The 23,070-nt window shown below is 47.3% G+C and overlaps 1 protein-coding gene across 2 annotated transcripts in view; it reads left to right on the top strand.

Moving 5' to 3' along the window:
• SURF4 (surfeit 4) overlaps nt 1–17,198 on the top strand; it is a 32,517-nt gene extending 15,319 nt beyond the window's left edge. The window contains exons 1-6 of one of the 2 annotated variants that reach the window (XM_069748017.1): nt 1,489–1,653; nt 7,019–7,205; nt 9,760–9,836; nt 10,264–10,307; nt 12,608–12,794; nt 14,921–17,198. In XM_069748017.1, the coding sequence (XP_069604118.1) occupies nt 1,606–1,653; nt 7,019–7,205; nt 9,760–9,836; nt 10,264–10,307; nt 12,608–12,794; nt 14,921–15,187 (810 nt within the window). In that variant the 5' untranslated portion in view covers nt 1,489–1,605 and the 3' untranslated portion in view covers nt 15,188–17,198. Of the gene's footprint in view, nt 1–1,488; nt 1,654–7,018; nt 7,206–9,759; nt 9,837–10,263; nt 10,308–12,607; nt 12,795–14,920 lie in introns of those variants that run through there. The other variant, XM_069748018.1, reaches the window with a different exon arrangement.
• The last annotated feature ends 5,872 nt before the right edge of the window (nt 17,199–23,070 follow it).

Genomic DNA, 23,070 nt, shown 5'->3' with positions numbered 1-23,070 from the left:
TAGACTTTCATTGGCGTATTTCTTGCGCAGTACGGTGACAAACGCAGCATGCTGCGATTGTGTACGGCCGTAGAAAGCCGTATAATACTGATCAGTAAAATACGGCAAATAGGAGCAGAGGCATAGAGAATTATTGTGCCGTATTTTTTGCGAGTTTTACGGACGTAGATTCTGTGCTCTTACGTCCGTAAAACTCGCAAGTGTGACGCCGGCCTAATACTGAGAGCCTGTGAGTCCTGTCCCGATATTTTCTCTTTTGGTACTGCCCCTGTATCTACCTGTCCTGCGGTACTGCCCCTGTATCTACCTGTCCTGCGGTACTGCCCCTGTATACTCACCTGATCTGTGATACTGCCCCTGTACAATGGTACTGCCCCTGTATCCACCCCTGTCCTTTGGTACTGCACCAGTATCTACCCCTGTTCTATGGTACTGCCCCTGTTCTATGGTACTGCCCCTGTTCTATGGTACTGCTCCTTGCATCTACTCTTGTCATGTGGTTCTATTCCTGCATCTTCCTCATTCCTGTGGTTCTGCCACTTGTATCTATCTACCCCTCTCCTGTGGTACTACACCTTGTAGCTACCCCTGTACTATGGTGCTGCAACTGCATTCACCCCTGTCCTGTGGTACTGCCCCTGTATAAACTCCTGTCCGGTGGTACTACCCCTGTATATACCCCTGTCCGGTGGTACTGCCCTTGTATATACCTCTCTCATGTGGTACTGCCCCTGTATATACCTCTGCCCGGTGGTACTGACCTGTATCTACCCCTGTCCTGTGGTACTGCCCCTGTATATACCTCTGCCCGGTGGTACTGACCTGTATCTACCCCTGTCCTGTGGTACTGCCCCTGTATAAACCCCTGTCCGGGGGTACTGCCCCTCTGGTACTGCCCCTGTATCTACCCCTGTCCTGTGGTACTGCCCCTGTATCTACCATTGTCCTGTGGTACTACCCCTGTATCTACCCCTCAGGTACTGCCCCTGTATCTACCCCTCTCATATGGTACTGCCCCTGTATCTACCCCTGTCCTGTGGTACTGCCCCTGTATCTACCCCTCTTCTGTGGTACAGCCCCTGTATCTACCCCTCTCCTGTGGCACTGCCCCCTGTATCTACCCCTCTCCTGTGGTACTGCCCCTGTATCTACCCCTCTCATATGGTACTGCCCCTGTATCTACCCCTGTCCTGTGGTACTGCCCCTGTATCTACCAATCTCCTGTGGTACTACTCCTGTATCTACCCCTCTCCTGTGGTACTGCCCCTGTATCTACCCCTCTCCTGTGGTACTGCCCCCTGTATCTACCCCTCTCCTCCTGTGGCACTGCCCCTGTATCTACCCCTCTCCTGTGGTACTGCCCCCTGTATCTACCCCTCTTCAGCAGTGGTAGCGCCTGTCTCTCTGGTGTATCATTGCCCCCCGTCAGTCCCTCCAGTAGCTGGGTCCCTGTGCCCGCCGCCTGCTCCGCCTCTTCCTCCCTCCCGTGTCTCTCCGCCTCCCTGTGTTCGGCCCTTTAAGGCTTGGCCTACGTGGCAGGCCGGGGAGTAGCAGCTGCCGTCCGGGGAGGAGGGGCCGAGACTCAGCCCGACACCGGCACTGGTCATGGCCAACAACCACATGATGGGCGCCGCCGAGGACTTCGCGGATCAGGTGAGACCCAGGCGCCACGTCCCGTTCTCTCCCGGGAGCCACAGCCGGCACCCAGCGCATGGCGCGGCCGGGCCTGTGCAGACACATGGAGGGGCCCAGAACTCATCAACCGGGCCCAGAGCGGAGACCACTGAGACTGAACAGCCGCCCCATCCATGCCAGGTGCTGCCCGGGCGCTGCTGGCACCGGTGTAGTGACCGGTATAGAGGGAGGCTGGCACCGGTGTAGTGACCGGTAGAGAGGGAGGCTGGCACCGGTGTAGTGACCGGTATAGAGGGAGGCTGGCACCGGTGTAGTGACCGGTATAGAGGGAGGCTGGCACCGGTGTAGTGACCGGTATAGAGGGAGGCTGGCACCGGTGTAGTGACCGGTATAGAGGGAGGCTGGCACCGGTGTAGTGACCGGTATAGAGGGAGGCTGGCACCGGTGTAGTGACCGGTATAGAGGGAGGCTGGCACCGGTGTAGTGACCGGTAGAGAGGGAGGCTGGCACCGGTGTAGTGACCGGTAGAGAGGGAGGCTGGCACCGGTGTAGTGACCGGTATAGAGGGAGGCTGGCACCGGTGTAGTGACCGGTATAGAGGGAGGCTGGCACCGGTGTAGTGACCGGTAGAGAGGGAGGCTGGCACCGGTGTAGTGACCGGTATAGAGGGAGGCTGGCACCGGTGTAGTGACCGGTATAGAGGGAGGCTGGCACCGGTGTAGTGACCGGTATAGAGGGAGGCTGGCACCGGTGTAGTGACCGGTATAGAGGGAGGCTGGCACCGGTGTAGTGACCGGTATAGAGGGAGGCTGGCACCGGTGTAGTGACCGGTATAGAGGGAGGCTGGCACCGGTGTAGTGACCGGTAGAGAGGGAGGCTGGCACCGGTGTAGTGACCGGTAGAGAGGGAGGCTGGCACCGGTGTAGTGACCGGTAGAGAGGGAGGCTGGCACCGGTGTAGTGACCGGTAGAGAGGGAGGCTGGCACCAGGAGCTTGTTTTGGTTACAGACAGGGTGGCATTCCCTGGAGACACTATCCAGCTGCCACCTGTCCATACCATGTTTGGGACTGGTATCGCATAGTGGCAGGACAGTGACTGCCAGCCTGGTCCCCACATCCCGGCACATATTGCAGACCCCACCGCCATCTTTCCTGTAGTCCCCGTGTTGTTGAGTTAGTCTTCGCTGCGGATGTTGGTACTATATCGGACCTGATTACTATCTGCTGCTCGGTTGGCATTCGCTCGTGACCAGGTGCTGAATGCAGGGTTCGGGCTCTAAGACTGGCACCCTGTGATGACGCGGGTGTCAGGCTCCTCTTTCCTACCACACAGTGACTCGCAGTTGGCAGCGTCATTATAGATTCCTCGGTGTGTGCCAGTCACCACAGCTGTGCCTGGGGTTTTCTTGCCCTCCAGGTAGCTTAGTGCGCGTTGTTCCATGAGTTGCAGAGAAGTGAGTGCCATCCTATGGGATGAGGTGCTGAGACTGAGCGGGTAGACGGGTCATCACCTCTGCCAAGGAGCGGCTCTCTGTACCCAGTTTTTAGATTACAATGGGCAAATAAATGCTAAAGTGAGGAATTGGCGAATTTGCCAAGTGTCTCTGTGGTTCGGTTGGGCATTCAAACGCGTACATGGTGCCTGGGCATTTGTTTGTATCATAAGGACAACTGTTTATTGGCTGAGCGCCATGTTTGTGTATAGGGCAGAGTTATGTGTCTGTTACCTGGCACCAGTGGGCATCCAAGGATCGATGTGTATAGTACCAGGGCGTCATTGGGGCAGTATGCGGACATTGGCACGTGTAGTAACTGGCACAATAGAATGCAGTGTGTGAGCAGGAAAAATAGGGCATTTTTGGGTACAGATCTGGGCATAACTAGTACCAAGGCACCGACGGGTATTGTACCTGATGCCATCCGCACTTGTAGCATTGGTCGCAGTGTATGTAATGCATAGTATCTGGGAATATACAGTTTACAGGCCAGTACAACGGTGGGTGTATTATCCGGGCAGTGCCCTCTGCAGAATATAAGACCATTATTAGATAGATGGGCATCAGTTGGGTATTAGGGCAGTAGTGCCATGTGGGTGGGCATTGCTTCAGTCCCACTAATTGGCATGGTGGTCATCTCTCCATATGGTTGCAGTACTGGCACACTCCTTGCATCCTAAGGCTCTGGCTGGCATCAAGCACTTGTCTGTGCCCGTCCTGTCTCGGACTGGTCATGCGATGTACTTAATTACCCGCATACAAATGTTTTCAGTAATTGTACAGTATGTCTGGGCAGACTTATACCTATGGCACACGTCAGGGCGCTGGGTAATGTTTACTGCCAGTTCAAGCCACATTTATAACTTAAAGGGGGGGGTCAGCATTGATCTCGGACCACCGCCGGGCCTGTCCAGTACCAGAAGTCTCTGAGCCGTGCAAAAGGGGTTTCATCTGTGCCATCCTGGGAACCGGTAACGTTAAAGGGATATTCTCAGATGCAGCCGAAGGAGAACTGCCGGCCCCCCGGGATGGTGCCAGTTGGGGTCCTGTTCCTGCCGGTGGCTGACTCCTCCCATAGAACATGTTCATGTCAAGGGCACCATACCCGCCCTATGGATGTGCCATAAACAATACAGTTGGGAATACCCCTTTAATGTCTCTGCTGCTAGTAGCCCCAGTGATCAGCTGTGATCTGTGAAAGATCCTGCCAGCAAGTGTTCAATTTCCCCACAGCGCCTCCACTGGAGGAATGACGTATTGCACCGTGATGATTATCCTTGTGTATCTCCCTAATCCGGACGTAAATCTACGTGTGAACATATTCCGCCCTCAAAGGGGGACTCGCCTGCGTCCAAAGACCCCTCCACCCCCGGAGGATGAGGTCCAGACCCTTCCCAGCCTATGTTCTGTGAACAGCTGGTGGGGGTTACATCGGCTCCTTATTTATCTGCGCTGACGCTCGGCAGATGTTCATCGTGGCGGTTTCCTGGAAACCCACTGACTCACGATTCCGCACGCCGCGTTAATGAGACACTTTCCAACACTCGTTCCCATAGAGAGCGGCAGATGGCGAAGTCGGGGATCCGGGATGGGACGTGCGAGGGCCGGAGCCGTGCGGTAAGATAGGACTCGCCTGGTCCTGACGACCATCAACCCCCTCCCCAAATTTTTTGCACTTTTTAAAACATTTTTTTTTCTCTTCTTCCAAAAGCCACAACTTTTTTTTAATTTTTCCATCCGCATCGCTGGGATAAAAAAAAAAAAAATCAGAAATTTTAAAAATAGTTTTCTTTCTTTTGTGGGAGTAATAACTGTTTTGTTTTCCCATCCACGTTGCTGAGTGCGGCCTGGGATCAAGTCTTTATGGGTGCCACCTTGGGTACATACAATGTTTGGCATCCTGGCTGTTCAGGGCATCTTCTTCTTCTTTTCTATTACAGGTTAGATCGCTCTATACTTTGCTAGGACTTTAATGGATGGAATTTATGTTTAATAGTTTTCAAACTCTCCTCTTCGTACATTTTTAGTCTTGAACCTGTGATGGTTTAATGGTATACACCAAGATTCTCCGTCCCCTGTGAAGGTCGTCCTGTGGCTGGGGTCTAATGGTGGTCCGATGAACCATCGGGCTGACATCCAGGCAGGATCGTGCCCACATGCCTCTTAGATTAGCAGCAGTGATGGTTGCCAGCTCTGGCCTTGGCTTTCGGCTGTGCCCGCTCTTACACTCGCACCCGGTGTGTGACAGTCATGAACTTCACACCTCCGGAAGGGTATAAAGGGGCTGTCCTGTTTACAAACTCTCCCTTTTCGGAGCATAATAGCGGGGTCTTGTATTCTGGATCCTCATCCTCTGACCACGTTCATTTTCATATACGCCTTGTCATGCTTCGTTTTCCCCAGTGGTGGCGCTGCGGAGTGGAGTCCGTTTTGATAAGGCCTTTCAGATGGGTTTGCAGACCTATTGCTATGAGTGGGCAGACGGACATCTAGTGCTGCTTATCCCTGTCCTACTGATGTCCCCCATCCAATCCTCTGTAAAGTAGACCCCACTCCATCCATGTGTTGGGGGCTGCGTTCTTACACTTTCTCCCTTCTCTTGCAGGCAGCCGCGGTTAGTATTAGCGGCCCCCCAGCACTAAGTATTAGAGCCTGCCGCATGCGTGTGTGCCCAAGCCTTGATATCCCCCATCCAATCCTCTGTAAAGTAGACCCCACTCCATCCATGTGTTGGGGGCTGCGTTCTTACACTTTCTCCCTTCTCTTGCAGGCAGCCGCGGTTAGTATTAGCGGCCCCCCAGCACTAAGTATTAGAGCCTGCCGCATGCGTGTGTGCCCAAGCCTTGATATCCCCCATCCAATCCTCTGTAAAGTAGACCCCACTCCATCCATGTGTTGGGGGCTGCATTCTTACACTTTCTCCCTTCTCTTGCAGGCAGCCGCGGTTAGTATTAGCGGCCCCCCAGCACTAACTATTAGAGCCTGCCGCATGCGTGTGTGCCCAAGCCTTGATATAGTGATGATATAACGTGCACTTCCCTCTCTGTCCACTAGGGGCGCATACATTTCAGGCCCATTCCAAGCTGCATGTGCACCATGAAGGGGGTCTTAAAGGGGATGTCGGAGATTGCGCACAGACAAGGGTGGTAATGTGTCTGGTGTTAAAGCTCGACCTAATTTTTTTTTCTGATCTCAGAATTTTCCTGTATATTTTGACACCATGAAATGTGTTTGAGATGCCGATTTGACATCGGTTCCCCCTCCTCCAGGTATAGCTGACTGTTTCCATTATGTGTACATGTAAGGGAGGTGGTGACTGGGGGGGGTAGTAAATCCGCTATATTCTGTTCTGGCCTGGAATGTTCTCACTGGGTAACGTGAATCTCCGCTTTCATTGCCGCACTTTAACCCTTTGTTGTGCAGTGGGTGTGCATGCATGTCCATGGACAGTGGTTCAGCGCTGCAGATTGTTGACTTCTTGGGGTCGGGCTAGTATATACGGGCACCGTTGGCCCCAGCGTTGCCTGTAGACTTTGCTCCCCTCTGTGCAGACATTACTGGTGTGTGTAAAGGTCGGGGTGCGCGGCCTGCCCCCTCTCCTCCCTTATGGACGAATTTCCTGCCTTTTGTACATGTGGTTTAACCCTGTAAATCCGAATCCTGGGGGGGGACCTGAGGGTGAGGAAGCAGAATGAGGTTCAGGGCTCAGATCCAGAAATGGGCCCCTGCTGTTGTCACATCCCTTCCCCCGCACAGGAGCGTGCATGCTGGTCGCAGGCTGATCTGTGGTGTGCATGCAGGGGTTGTGTACCGGGCCTTTGCTGTGCCCCTCCGGATTTGCATGGGGTCTCCGGTATTACGTGACTAACCCTCTTTTCTGTCTGCAGTTCCTGCGGGTGACGAAGCAGTACCTGCCGCACATCGCTCGCCTGTGCCTCATCAGCACCTTCCTGGAGGATGGCATCCGCATGTGGTTCCAGTGGAGCGAGCAGCGGGATTACATTGAGGCCACGTGGAGCTGCGGCTACTTCTTGGCCACAGTCTTCGTCCTCATTAACTTGATAGGGCAGCTGGGTGAGTCTGACCGTGGCGGAGGTGGGAAATATCTCGGGGGTCTTATAACTGGATTGTGCACGGAGATGGAAGACCTAATACGAAGGCAAAAATACTAAAGCAAAAACCAGGAGTGGGTGATAAATGCAGGACTGGTGACGGGTTTCTATTATACTTTCCCTCTGATTGTTCCTCTCCTGGTTTTGGCCAAATACTGATGTAAAATACTGACCGTGGCCTAAAGGGGTGTTACTGGCTGACCGCTCCGCTGCATTCATTGTCTATGGGACTGCCAGAGCTGGTGGAGGACAGTACTCGGACGATGTGTGAAGCTGAAGCACATGTGCACGGCTACCGCTTTATTCCATTGGGTCGTTTCAGACCCTCGTTATTGGGATCTGTGGCGTTGGGGGAGACCCATAATCAGCAGGATGATAACTCGTGAAAATTACAGCTTATAACGGTCCGGACGTCGGGAGCGCTGCACCATCCTCCACAGCCGGTAGTCTCCCAACACAATAGCAGGGCAGGGACGAATATTTATCAGTCCTCCCCTCCTACAGTCATGGCCGAAAGTGTTTTGCACCCTTGAAATTGTTCCAATAAATAGTTTTTCTCCCAGAAAATTATTGCAATTACACATGTTTTGTTATACTCATGTTTATTCTTTGTGTGTATTGGAACAACACAAAAAAACAGAGGGGGGGGGGGGGGGGAAGGCAAATTGGACCTGATTTCACACACAACTGCAAAAATGGGCCGGACAATATTGTTGGCACCCTCAACTTAATATTTTGTAGCCCATCCTTGGGAATAAATAACTGTAATCAATCGCTTCATATAACCATCAATAAGCTTCTTACACATCTAAACTGGAGTTTTGGAGCACTCTTCTTTTGCATATTTTTCCAGGTAGACCTCTCATATTTCAAGGGCGCCTACTCCCAAGAGCAATTCTAACATCTCTCCACAGGTGCTCAATGGGATTGAAACCCGGACTCCTTGCTGGCCACTCCAGAACTCTCCAGCGCTTTGTTTTCATCCATTTCTGGGTGCATTTTAAAGTGTTTGGGGTCATTGTCGTCCTATCTGACACTGGGCATTACATTGCGACCCAAAATCCTTTGGTAATCTTCAGATTTCATGATGCTTTTGTACACAGTCAAGGCACCCAGTGCCAGAAGCAGCAGGACAACCCCAAAACATCTCTGAACCTCCATCATACTTGACTGTATGTACTGTGTTCTTTGTAAGCCTCATTCAGTTTTCAGAAAACAGTAAAATGATGTGCTTTACCAAAAAGCTCTATCTTGGCCTCATCTGTTCACAAGAAGTCTCCAGCCATAGTGTTTCATTTAATTTCAATGTCGACTGATAGTTTGCGCTGACACTGATGCACTCTGACCCTGCAGGACAGCTTGAATTTCTTTGGAACTTGATTGGGGCTGCTTATCCACCATCCGGATTATCCTGTATTGCAGCCTTTCATCAGTTTTTCTCTGCTGTCCACATCTAGAAAGATTAGCTACAGTGCCGTAGGTTGCAAACTTCTTGATAATGTTGCGTACCATGGATGAAGGCACATCAAGATCTCTGAAGATGAAATTATAACCTTGATATTTCTTGATGTTTCAACAATCTTGGTTGTCAAGTGCTCACAGTCCTCTCCCCCATGCTTGGTGTGCACACACATACACACAATGCAAAGATTGAATCGGCGTCTCTCCTTTTTATTTAGTTTCCATGTGATTTTCATATTGCTCATACCTGTTACTTTCCACAGGTGAGTTTGAGTGAACATCACATGCTTGAAAAAATTTGTTTACCCACAATTTTGGAATGGTGCCAACAATTTTGTCCCCCCCATTTTAGGGGTTTTGTGTGAAATTATGTCCAATTTGCCTTTTTTTTTTTTTTTCTCGTGTTGTTCCAATACATAAAGGAAATAAATATGTATAGCAAAACGTGTAATAGCAAAAAGTTTCAGTGAGAAATACTTAATTTTCTGGAACAATTTTAAGGGCGCCAACCATTTTCAGCCATGACTGCATGTAAGGGTCTTGTAAGTGGTCCCCGATACACATCCCTGTATAGACGTGCGTCAGCCATTTATGCTCCAAGTAAATACGAGTGTATTACATAAGGAATGGCTATTGCTGCACTCCTCTGTGTAAAGAAGAAAAGACGTGCTAGCCCGGCATGTGCCAAAACCACAACCTTTTGCATTCACTTCTGCATATGTCGATCCTAAAGCAAAATGTGAACAGACTCTATTGCTCCAAAAGGGATTTTCTGCCCCTTTCTTTAACTTGACCATAGATCTGGTCTCCTTGGCTGCCGGCACGGTCCGTGCTGGAGCGCTGCGGTCATTGATGGGCAGCAGCGGTCATATACTGACCGTGCCAAAAGAGGAGTCCGGCGAGGGATGGTGGAGCAGCGGGGGATCGATGGGTTAATTTAGTTCCAGGAAGGGGCAGAAGACCCCTTTTTTAATACAAGTGAACGTTCTTTATAGATGAGATCATTGGTGCTTCCGTTCTCTGTATTGATTACTGATCAGTTCGTTCTCTTCCAGGCGGCTGCATCCTGGTCCTGAGCCGGAACTTTGTCCAGTACGCCTGCTTCGGTCTGTTTGGGATCATCGCCATGCAGGTGAGAAGCTGTTACACATGTGGAGATGGGGACCTGGGACCATCCTGAATTCTGTAGTTTGGGGCCCGCATTAGCACTTGTTATTGGCAAATGGCGGCTATCTGACCATGCAGATTTCGGGTGGGCAGCACGTTTTATGTGCCTCGTCTGTACGTTCCTGCACAGGTTGCACGGCACACAGCCACTGCGTATATGGGCACCCTGGTGCCAGTGGATCTTATGAATTGTCTGGGGATGTCCAGCTTTTCGGGCTTTTTTTTTTATTATTTATTTTTTAGACTATTATAACCCATTAATGTTCGGATTAATGGGGTACCAGCAGTCAGACCCCCACTGATCATCCATCATATCCTAGTGATGAGATACCCTTATTTGTATGTACCCACATGATGTACCACTGTGTAATACGTGTTTTCTGCCTCATCAGACGATTGCGTACAGTATTCTGTGGGATCTGAAGTTTTTAATGAGGTAGGTTTATCCCTTTCTCCTAGGATTTACCTGTGCACACCCCTCCATATATTTTCTCCATCTTCCAAATATACCATCATCTCCTATAGAGATTCTGTGATCGGGCCAGTCGCCACCATAGCTGCCCGTGGTTGTTACCCAGCTTTCTAAGAACCCTGAGTGGCATCTCTGCTTAGTTATGCCATGTATACATGTGTGGGTACATAAACAAGGAACACGCGTTCAGGGGGTATCGCTTCTTTGTTGTAGGTTCACCAATGGCACAAGTTACATAGGTTTGAAGGATCTCATCAGAACAATCTGAGATTTAGGCCACAGATTGGACATATTCTAGTGGGGTGAAATGGTGGAAAAAAATGTAATTGGGTGGTCAATTAATGGGTTAAAACGGTCTATATAATATAGATGCATATGATGAGAGATGGAAAAAGGAGACCAAGTGCAGTTGGTAGGTGCCAGCCTGCAGGTTACAGTCCTAATAATATAAATGCAAGAAAAGCAGGAGGCACACTGTAGGAATATCAAAAAAGTGAACACACTTTTAATTTTGACAATTTATTTTTTATTTTTCCCTTTGGGGGGGACTTGAATCTGCACTCGTTTATGACTTCTATGTGCAAGTGAACAATCTCCTATGAAGTCCAGCCATAGGTTAAGGTTCCTGCAAGATGGCGACAACAGGGTCCTCCAGTACGCCATGTTACCCATCGGGCATCCTAGGTTTGCAATGGGCGCTGGAAGGGAAATGCCACCAGTGCTGCGCTACAGAAATGCCGCTGTTATATAGTGACGGTAGCACTTTGCGTAACCGTCATTTTAATTGCTATTTAATAAATCCGTAGGACACACGAAAATAAGAAACCTTGCAACATATCTTATCAGAGAAATCTCCTCATGGACTGATTTTCAATTTATGTGTAAAATTAGTAAATTAGTATTCAGTGAAAGCGGATTTATCACTTTACTGAGAAAGAAGATGACCGTTGGTGCTCATAAAGTTCTACGGAGGAGCTAGAGGCCGACAAACGTTCTGCTGAAATGGCAGTGTGACAATTCTCCATAGACCTGTATGAACCCCGACTGTGATCTACTATCTCAGTAATGGGAAAGTCTGTCTTCACTGAATACAGATTTTTACCAGTGAATTGAGAATTTTAAGGATTAATGATCAGTCCGGGATCAGAAGGAAGCAGATTTCCCTAATAAGATATGTTACAAAGTTTATTACTTTTACGTGTGCTATTAATTTAAAAAAAATAAAAATAAAATAAAACTGGTTGAACAGCAGGTGCTGGCTGTATAATACAGTAGGTATCTGCCCTGTATGGAGCGTGCACTGCCCCTGATCCCCCTCTTTACACCCACACGAGAAATGGGATGTACTGTGTGTCCAGTGATGGGATAAGATCGTGTAGTGGGCTGTTATTTTTTAGGCTGGGTACATGCATCCATGCGTCACGGTGGGCTAGTATGGACCTTTGATGTACAGACCGGCTTTAGGTCTCCTGACCTAAACTTGACCACCTCCTAAATGTCTATAAGGCTACTGAGTTTTGACCCGTCTGGATATCACGGACCATGATACACAGATGTGTGAATCCGACCTAAAGCTTAACGTAAACGGCCAAAGCCTCTGATTTTGGTGGGACGGTCCAACCATCTAATGCTTATGGAGGACTCCCAACTTTTTCCCCTACAGCAGGCGTTGGGAGATAAAGCTTGAGGCTGTTTTGATTTGTCCACTCGGCCCTTTATATCCTCAGGGAATTAAGTTGCGGCTTCCTCCCCCCTCCTACTGAGGACATCTTTGGTGGTCAGGAGAGATGGCTGTCGGCTGGACCAGCAGCTGGCTGATTTCTATGCGATACATAGGACCAGCCTTAAAGTTAGGGTTCACTCACATCCGCATATAAAATCGTCGATGCAGTGTGAGGGAAAAAATTGCACTGCACTCGCAACAATGAAGCAGTGCTGGAATTGGGGTGAGGGAAAATCACAGCATGTATGGCCGTGTAAAACGGCAGATTCACCAATGCAAGTCAATGGATGCAGGAAAAAATGTCAGCTACTTTACACACGAAGATTTTGGTGTGCCCTTTATTGCAGTGTCATCCATGTGAAAGACTCCTATATTCGGAGCACAAAAGACCGCCATCTTCTCATGACCGGGCCCCCCTCTAATACCTGACCCACTAAATTATGTGCATGGAGGGCAACGTCCCCTTGTAAGGTCTCCGGACCTTTCTATGGTCTTGCCGCATCCATTGTAAAGTATTGAGTTGATGTTTTCTCTTCACCAGGAACCTGGCTCTGGGTGGAGGACTCTTATTACTTTTGGCTGAGTCTCGGTCAGAAGGCAAAAGCATGTTTGCCGGCGTGCCCACGATGGGTGAGAGTTCCCCGAAGCAGTACATGCAGCTCGGGGGTCGCGTGCTGCTCGTCCTCATGTTCATGACCCTGCTGCACTTTGACGCAAGTTTCTTTTCCGTAAGTCCCCTAAAAGATTATTATTATTAAACAGGGTTTTAATTGCTATTTTAATTGCTATTATTTTGTTAGGACCTTCTCCTTGTCAGTACAGGGACCCCATAATGGACAGTTTAAAATCCCCTTGGATACATTTACATCTTACAGATGCGCCTTTTCTGGGGTGGCTAGGGGCAGATGTCTTTAGCCGGGGTGCGGGGCAATAACCATGGTCCCTCTCTAGGCTCAGAAAATTGCGTGGGAGCCCACACCAGTTTTTTTTTCTGTGAATTCATTCTTTTACTAAATACATATAGGTCCCAAATTATACACACACACACACACACACACACACACACACACACACACACACACACACACACACACACACACACACACACACACACACACACACACACACACACACACACACACACACACACCACTTGCATAATGCATAACTTTTCATATTTTCTGACCTTTTTTCAGAAAATATGAAAACACCAAAACACTCATGGTTAGTGGTTGGGTGAAGTAATTTATTGCCAAGCTACTGTGTTTTTCTCTTTTTAAATCATAATGACAACCCAAAACATCCAAATGACCCTGATCAAAAGTTCTCATACCCTGGTGATTTTGGCCTAAAAATATGCACAGATGTTGACACAAATAAGTTTGACTGGCTACTAAAGGTAACATCCTCACCTGTGACCTGTTTAGGCTACGTTCACATTAGCGTTGTGCAAGGCAGCGTCGGCGACAAAACGCATGCACAACGCAGCTTTTTGTGATGGATGCGTTCATTTTTGCATGATTTTTTGGCGCAGAAAAAACTGCATCATGCAGCGTCCTCTGCGCCCTGACAGTTGCTCCACGGCTGAGCCCAACGCTGCCCTGCACAACGCTAATGTGAACGTAGCCTTACTTGTAATCGGTGTGCGTGCATAAAAGCTGAGTGAGTTTCTGGGATCCAGATGGACTCTTGCATCTTTCATCCAGCCACTGACGTTTCTGGATTGTGAGTCATGGGGAAAGCAAAACAATTGTCAACGTATCTACAGGAAAAGGTAGTTGAACTGTATAAAACAGGAAAGGGATACAAAAAGATATCCAAGGAATTGATAATGCCAGTCAGCAGATGTTCAAACTGTGATTAACAAATGGAAAATCAGGAGGTCTGTAAAAATAAAACCACGGTCAAGTAGACCAACAAAAATGTCATCCACAACTGCCAGGAAAATTGTTCGGGATTCAAAGAAAAACCCACAAATAACATCAGCTGAAATGTAGGACTCTCTGAAAACTAGCGGTGTGGCTGTTTTCAAGATGCACAATAAGAAGAAAGCCAATACTGCGCAAATGCCACAAAGTATCTCGCCTACAAAGCGCAAAACAGCACAGAGACAAGCCTCAAAACTTCTGGAACAAGGTAATTTGATGTTATGAGACCAAAATTGAACTTTTTGGCCACAACCATAAACGTTACATTTGGAGAGAGGTCAACAAGGCATATGATGAAAGGAATGCCATTCCTACTGTAAAGCACGGAGGTGGATCGCTGATGTTTTTGGTATGTGTGAGCTACAAACGCACAGGAAACTTGGTCAAAGTTGAAGGAAAAATGAATGCAGCACGTTGTCAGCAAATACTGGAGGCAAATTTGCACTGATCAGCCCGGAAGCTGCACATGGGACGTACTTGGACGTTCCAACATGACAACGATCCAAAACACAAGGCCAAGTTGACCTGTTATTGGCTACAGCAGAACAAAGTGAAGGTTCTGGAGTGGCCATCTCAGTCTCCTGACCTCAATATCATTGAGCCACTCTGGGGAGATCTCAAGTGCACAGTTCATGCTAGACAGCCCAGGAATTTACAGGAACTGGAGGCTTTTTGCCAAGAAGAGTGGTCAGGGTCATTTGGATGTTTTGGGTTGTCATTATGATTTAAAAATAGAAAACATAGTAGTTTGACAATAAATGGCTTCACCCAACCACTAACCATGAATGGAGAAAAAAGTTTTGTATAATCATTCATATTTTCTGAAAAAAGGCCAAGAAAGCAAAAATTCTGCCGGGGTATGTAAACTTTAGAGCACAACTGTACATGTCTCCTTTTACTTAGTGTTTTTCTTGTCCCCTTTTTAGATCCTACAGAACATGGTGGGCACGGCCTTAATCATCCTGGTGGCTATCGGTTTCAAGACAAAGTTGGCGGCGCTGACTTTGGTAATTTGGCTCTTTGCCATCAACGTCTACTTTAACGCTTTCTGGAGTGTCCCAGCCTACAAGCCCATGCACGACTTCCTAAAATATGACTTCTTTCAGACCATGTCTGTTATCGGCGGACTTCTCCTAGTGGTGGCCTTGGGACCTGGTGGGGTCTCCATGGATGAAAAGAAAAAGGAGTGGTAGACTCTGACCCTACCTCACTTGGAATCTTGTAGAATGTCCTGGATAAAACAGAGTCCTGCTCCAACATCTCTCCCCTCTCCATTCTTCTTTTCTTCATTATCCCACCTCAGGAGTCCTGCACCGCGCCGATCCCGCAGGCGTGCAGTGTAGGAACCATCACCATCGTTGTCCACGGATCACACCAGCTAGTTGCACCTCAGTCGCCTGGTGCAGAAGATGCTCCCTATGAATATGATGCAGTATATTGATTTTTTTTTTTTCTGAAAGTGTGTTTTTTTTTTTTTTTCTTGCTTTTTTTTTTTTATGTAATTTTTAATTCTGTACTTCATGTGAACTTCAGAGGCAGGCGCCGGTCATCTAACTGCAAGACCCAGCATCTAGCTCTGAAGATGTTCTGTTGAGATGTCGTGCACCCCTTGAAGGGAAACTGTGTGCAGTACGGGGAAGAGACCGGGCACAGAACCATGTTTGTCCGGCTAATTATTTAATTCACTATCTGTCGGGTCTTGGCACTGTATAATTATTATTATTTTTTTCCAGGCCTCTGCAGGTCCTCCTATTTCTGTGCTTCGAAAGGGGTCTGGTTAATAAAAGCAAGTCTGTGTGGTGACGTCACATGTACTTAGAGGGGCACTAAACCTAAAGTATGCAATCTACCGTTTCCAGGAAGTCCAGAAGAATTCATGCCCCCTCTGAAACTGTTTTCTTTAGGTTTACTGCCCCCTTTTAAAGTGGTATTTCATCTCTTTCATATAAGCACTTTTACTCAGTCAAAAGTGGCCAGAGATTTCTCTCTTCTCCTTTTGTATCAGTTGCCAAAACCAAATTTCTTGCATAGAAGTGTCTCCTCCCTAGAATCCATGGTCGTCTTCTTATTGTTCCTCTTGTTCTCGACACCTTGGCCAAATATGAAATCAGTTTTACTTCTTTCATTTCTTCTGTTTCCTTCATTCGTCTGCAGGCGCCTGCTTTACCTCTGCGTCCCTCGGACCCCTGTCTTCATGACTGAGCCTATGTCTGGATTTGTTATTTAATGTATCCTCATTAGATAGTTAATACTTGGAAGGGGTTAATTAAGAGTGAGCATGGTTTCACGCATCCGTGAAACGGGGACTGCGCTCGCACTAGAAGACTTGGCCCCTTCATCGGGGGTCTCCTGACCCTCATAGACAGTTAGAGCAGGCACGGAGACCCAGTGGTCGGGTCAGGTCTTCCGACCAGAGCACAGTCTGTCCTTTATCCTTAGCAGAACGTGACCCTTATCAGCTGCTGTTAGGGCTTATTTTTTTTGTTAAGAGTATTTACTTTATAATATGGGGTTCCCATTAGCAGTTGGGACACAAAACCGAGATAACTCTAGTGCTTGAGCTTAGTCATGTTATGTCTACACCTAGAAGAAGCATTTATAATGCCTACGGCCGAAGAGCAAGTCATTGGATGCTTAATAATGTAGTATTGGCTTGTACTCCACTCACTGTTAAAGCTGCGTTTAGCATTTTACTGGTGATAATGGCTAATATCCATACATTATGCACAACTAAGGCAATTAACCAGCGGTTAAGCTTTGGAAGTGACTGGAGTAAAGTTAAGCAACATCATGTTTAGGCTATAGAAGTCCAATGATCACTTTCAGACAAGATCGCCCTTGGCTCACCACAGGTCTAATCCCCAAAATATAGTTTGGGTCATCAGTCCAGGATTTTAGGCTGGAACAGAGGTGCAGAAATGCACCCATATTATGTATGTGGGACGATATGGACCTGGCGGCTCTGAGCTATACAAGATGGTCATCCCAAAAGTGAATATGGTACCAACAGCGCCCATTGTGTATCCAGCCGGCGTACCCCCATGGCGGTTGTATCCCACAGTGTCGGCGCCCCTCTTTCTCTCGTTCACTGTCCCTTTTTATTATACTATGGTCCCCGCCTTTATATTTTTTCTCAAAGGTCGTGTGGAGCTAAAAAGTGTTTCAACATTTGTAATATATTTCATTAAAAAAGAGGCATGTGTAGTGAGAGACTCTTTCCTAGGCCGAGCGATCGATGGCGCCAAAACGATATTTCCTGCGTTCCACCAGAGTGTAATAAAGGAAACTGAGGCTGTGTGCACACGCTGCGGATTACTCTGTGGATTTTTCCAGACTGATTTTGGTAAATCCGGAGGTAAACCGCGCTGCGGATTTACTGCAATTTTTGTTTGCGGATTTTGTGCGGATTTCACCTGCGGTTTTACACCTGCGGATTACTATTATGGAGCAGGTGTAAACCGCTGCGGAATCCTCAAATAGAAGTGACATGCTGCGGAATAAACAACGCTACATTTCTGCGCATTATTTTCTGCAGCATGTGCACTGCGGATTTTGTTTTCCATAGGTTTACATGGTGCTGTAAACTCGGGGAAAACTGCTGCGAAGCTGCAGCAAAATCCGCAACGTGTGCACATACCCTAGGCCTTGTGGACAGATCCTGCCTCAGTCCCAGGGCTGGCTCCAGGTCTTGGTGCCAGAGTCCCGATGGGCCCTCAGCTCTTTCCAAGAGCCAGAACTTTTAAGTTGACAGCGTTGTACCAGAGCTTGTTTTCTTGTGGCACAAACTGTAGCTTTTATCGTTATTATTATTTATTATTATAGCGCCATTTATTCCATGGCGCTTTACATGTGAGGAGGGGTTTACATCAAAAACAAGTGTAATAATCTTAAACAATACAAGTCATGACTGGTACAGGAGGAGAGAGGACCCTGCCCACGAGGGCTCACAATCTACAAGGGATGGGTGAGAATACAGTAGGTGAGGATAGAGCTGGTCGTGCAGCGGTTTATCCGTTTAGTCTGTACGACTTTCTGATCTGTTTTACATTTTTTTTTATTCTATATGAATCAATTCTTAAAAAAAAAAAAAACGCAGCCATTCTACCATTTTTTGTTCTTACACCATAGAGGATAAATATTCTGATATTTTCTTGGTTCGGACGGTTACGTGGCAATACCAAATGTGTAAATTTTAGATTTTATTGACAGTCTAGAAAAGTGGGTTATGTAAACTTTATAACTAAAAATAAGCTGTGGGGTTTTTTTTTTTTACTTGGTTGTCCTAGGGAACCTGTACTCATTTTTTTTTCACAGAGCAAAAAAGTACTGTTTTACAGACCATCTAGGAATGTCTGGACAGTTGGAGCCGTTCTTAGGAATTCACTTGCTGCAGTTGGTGTTGTCTCTGATCACAGTATTTAGTCTTTGGCGCTGGCTACTTATGGTTACTGATGTTCTGATATTGCTGATGGAAATCTTGGCCAAGTGGGTTCTGCCACTTGCCCACTTTCACTGAATGCTGCTGTTGCCTCTAGCAACCAACCATGAGGCCTACAGAGACATCGGGCCTGTCGCCACTAGCAACCAACCATGAGGCCTACAGAGACACCAGGCATGTCACCACTAGCAACCGACCATGAGGCCTACAGAGACATCAGGCCTGTCGCCACTAGCAACCAACCATGAGGCCTACAGAGACATCAGAAGCCTGTCGCCATTAGCAACCAATCATGAGGCCTACTAAGACCATGAGGCCTGTCGCCACTAGCAACCAATCATGAGGCCTACTGAGACATCAGAGGCCTATCGCCACTAGCAACCAATCATGAGGCCTACTGAGACATCAAAGGCCTGTTGCCACTAGCAACCAATCATGAGGCCTACTGAGACATCAGAGGCCTATCGCCACTAGCAACCAATCATGAGGCCTACTGAGACATCAAAGGCCTGTTGCCACTAGCAACCAATCATGAGGCCTATTGAGACATCAGAGGCCTGTCGCCACTAGCAACCAATCATGAGGCCTACTGAGACATCAGAGGCCTGTCGCCACTAGCAACCAATCATGAGGCCTACTAAGACCATGAGGTCTGTCGCCACTAGCAACCAATCATGAGGCCTACTGAGACGTCAGAAGCCTGTCGCCACTAGCAACCAATCATGAGGCCTACTAAGACATAAGAGGCCTGTCGCCAATAGCAACCAATCATGAGGCCTACTAAGAATGAGGCCTGTCCCCTCTAGCAACCTACCAAGAGGCCTACAACATCAGAGGTCTGTCGCCACTAGCAACCAATCATGAGGCCTACTGAGACATCAGAGGCCTATCGCCACTAGCAACCAATCATGAGGCCTACTGAGACATCAAAGGCCTATCGCCACTAGCAACCAATCATGAGGCCTACTGAGACATCAAAGGCCTGTTGCCACTAGCAACCAATCATGAGGCCTATTGAGACATCAGAGGCCTGTCGCCACTAGCAACCAATCATGAGGCCTACTGAGACATCAGAGGCCTGTCGCCACTAGCAACCAATCATGAGGCCTACTAAGACCATGAGGTCTGTCGCCACTAGCAACCAATCATGAGGCCTACTGAGACATCAGAAGCCTGTCGCCACTAGCAACCATTCATGAGGCCTACTAAGACCATGAGGTCTGTCGCCACTAGCAACCAATCATGAGGCCTACTGAGACATCAGAAGCCTGTCGCCACTAGCAACCAATCATGAGGCCTACTAAGACCATGAGGTCTGTCGCCACTAGCAACCAATCATGAGGCCTACTGAGACATCAGAAGCCTGTCGCCACTAGCAACCATTCATGAGGCCTACTGAGACATCAGAAGTCTGTTGCCACTAGCAACCAATCATGAGGCCTACTGAGACAGGCCTGTCGCCACTAGCAACCAATCATGAGGCCTACTGAGACATCAGAAGCCTGTCGCCACTAGCAACCAGTCATGAGGCCTGAGACATCAGAGGCCTGTCGTCACTAGTAACTAATCATGAGGCCTACTAAGACAATGAAGACTGACACCTCTAGTAACCAACCATGAGGCCTACTGAGACATCAGAGCCCTCTAACAGCCAATCAGAATTTATCCTTCATTTTTCCAGTGCTGCTGAGAGCTGAACTATGGTTGCTTCGGGAATTCAGACTCCCTTGTCTCTGTAGGCCTCATGGTTTTGTGATATAGGAACATGGGAGAGACTTCAGGAAGCCATTTTCCCTAAGAGGGTATTAATAAAGGAAACGGAACATATTTTACCTCACATTTGTTATTTTGGACCTCCCTCCATCACTGATGTTACCAGAATAAAGAAACGTACTCACAATGGTGCAGTTCAATTGTCATTTTAGACTCCATTCTCTTCACGACGTCCCCTCACAGCTACATAAATATTTTACACACTAAAAAAGGCCACTTGTCTAATAAATGAATGCCATTTATGACTCTTCACAACACTTTTAATCTTTGCTTCCACAAAGGGTCGAGGTGCCTCGTACCTAATGTTTTGGCCTAGTTTTCGACCACACCATTCTGAATCTTCAAGCTCTGAGGCTGCACCAATTTATTATGGTGGATAAGTACAGCAACCATGACGTACAGTGATGAAATAATTATTTAATATACTGCCGATTTTGCTAATTTTGGTCTGTAATTTTTATCGTAGGAACACTTGAACTGTGAGAGACAGACTAAAAATAAAAAATCACATCGTATGATTTTTACATAATTAATTAGAATTGTATTGCTTGAAATAAGAATTTGATACAATAGAAAAACTGAACTTAATATTTGTACAGAAATCTTTGTTTGCAATTACAGAGGTCAGACGTTTCCTGTAATTCTTGACGAGGTTTGCACACACTGCAGCAGGGATTTTGGCCCACTCCTCCATACAGATCTTCGCCAGATCTTTCAGGTTTCAGGGCTGTTGCTGGGCAACAGTGAGTTACAACTCCCTCCAAAGATTTTCTATTGGGTTCAGGGCTGGAAACTGGCTAGCCAACTCCAGGACCTTGAAATGCTTCATACGGAACCACTCCTTAGTTCCCCTGGCTGTGTGTTTTGGGTCATTGTCATGCTGGAAGACCCGTCTTCAATGCTCTTACTGAGGGAAGGAGGTTGTTGGCCAAAATCTCATTATACATGACCTTATCCATCCTCCCTTTAATACAGTGCAGTCATCCTGTCCCCTTTTGTAGAAAAGCACTCCCAAACTATAATGTTTCCCCCACCATGCTTCACGGTTAGGACAGTGTTCTTGGGGTTGTACTCATCCTCCAAACATGGCGAGTGGTGGAGAGTGGAATTGATCCCAAAAGTTCTATTTTGTTCTCATCTGACCACATGGCCTTCTCCCATGCCTCTGGATCATCAAGATGGTCATTAGTGAACTTCAAAACGGCCTGGACATGTGCTGATGTGAGCAGGGGGACCTTGCATGTCCTGCAGGGTTTTCATCCATGACTGCATAGTGTGTTACTAACGATAATGTTTTGAGACTGTGGTCCCAGCTCTCTTCAGGTCATTGACCAGGTTCTCCCTTGTAGTTCTTGGCTGATGAGGTGAGATCTTGCATGGTTCCCCACACTGAGGAAGACTGACAGCCATCTTGTATTTCTTACATTTTCTAATAACTGTGCAAACAGTTGTTGTCTTCTCGCCAAGCTGCTTGCCTAATATCTTATAGCCCACCCCAGCCTTGCGCAGGTCTACAATTTTGTCCCTGGCGTCCTTAAACAAGTCTTTGGTCTTGGCCATGGTGGAGAGGTTGAAGTGTGATTGAGTGTGGACAGGTGTTTTTTATACAGGTAACAAGTGCAATTAATCCAGGTAATGAGTGCAGAGTTGAAGGCTTCTTAGGCCGGCGTCACACTAGAGAGTTTTACGGACGTATGAGAGGCGCAAAAACAACGCATTGCACACGGACCAATGATTTTCTATGGGGCAGCTCCTATCTGCCGTATATTACTCAGCTGTATTTTACGGGTGTAGAAAATCGCAGCATGCTGCGTTTGTCAGCGTATTGCGCAAAAAATCCGCCAAATGAAAGTCTATGGGGGCGAGAAAAATACGGATTTCACATGGACCATCAGTGTGACTTGAGCGCAATACGCAGCGGTGTTCTAGAGAAAAGCCGGCAATTCAGCGAGGTGTACAGTAAAATCACACTGACAGGATAGAATAGATAGAATAAATGTGTACACATAGTATAGGGGTATATATATATGTCAGTGAGACACACATATATATATACTAGATGGTGGCCCAATTCTAACGCATCGGGTATTCTAGTATATGCATGTCCACGTAGTATATTGCCCAGCCAAGTCGTATATTGCCCAGCACAGAGCCGCGTAGTATATTGCCCAGCCACGTAGTATATTGCCCAGCCACGTAGTATATTGCCCAGCCACGTAGTATATTGCCCAGCCACATAGTATTTTGCTCAGCCACGTAGTATATTGCCCAGCCACGTAGTATATTGCCCAGCCACGTAGTATATTGCCCAGCCACGTAGTATATTGCCCAGCCACGTAGTATATTGCCCAGCCACCTAGTATATTGCCCAGCCACCTAGTATATTGCCCAGCCACGTAGTATATTGCCCAGTTACGTAGTATATTGCCCAGCCACGTAGTATATAGCAGAGCCACGTAGTATATTGCCCAGCACAGAGCCACGTAGTATAGAGACTTAAAAAAAAAAAACATATACTCACCTATAGCCCAACTAAGCCACAACCTAAACCCGGATAGCCAAGAAAGTGTATCCACACAGAGAGTTATTTAAACATAAGCCTTTATTTATGTTGGCAATTGGCACAAAATTAAAATTAATGCATAGTACGCGAATATAACAGGACAATAAAAAATGTATTAAAAAAATTATTTTATAGGATATAAATAGGTGACCCTGGAAAAAATTATTGATGGATCTACATATATATATATTTCATTTGATGATAGCCAAAAAAAATAATAATTGATATAAGAAAACTTCAATTGAGAAAATATATAAAGGAAAAAATTATTTGTATAAAAACAAATAAGTGCACTACAGTAT

This window comes from Ranitomeya imitator, chromosome 2 (genome assembly GCF_032444005.1).
Source record: "Ranitomeya imitator isolate aRanImi1 chromosome 2, aRanImi1.pri, whole genome shotgun sequence".
Classification (NCBI taxonomy): domain Eukaryota; kingdom Metazoa; phylum Chordata; class Amphibia; order Anura; family Dendrobatidae; genus Ranitomeya; species Ranitomeya imitator.
This window is presented reverse-complemented; position numbering and strand designations above follow the sequence as displayed.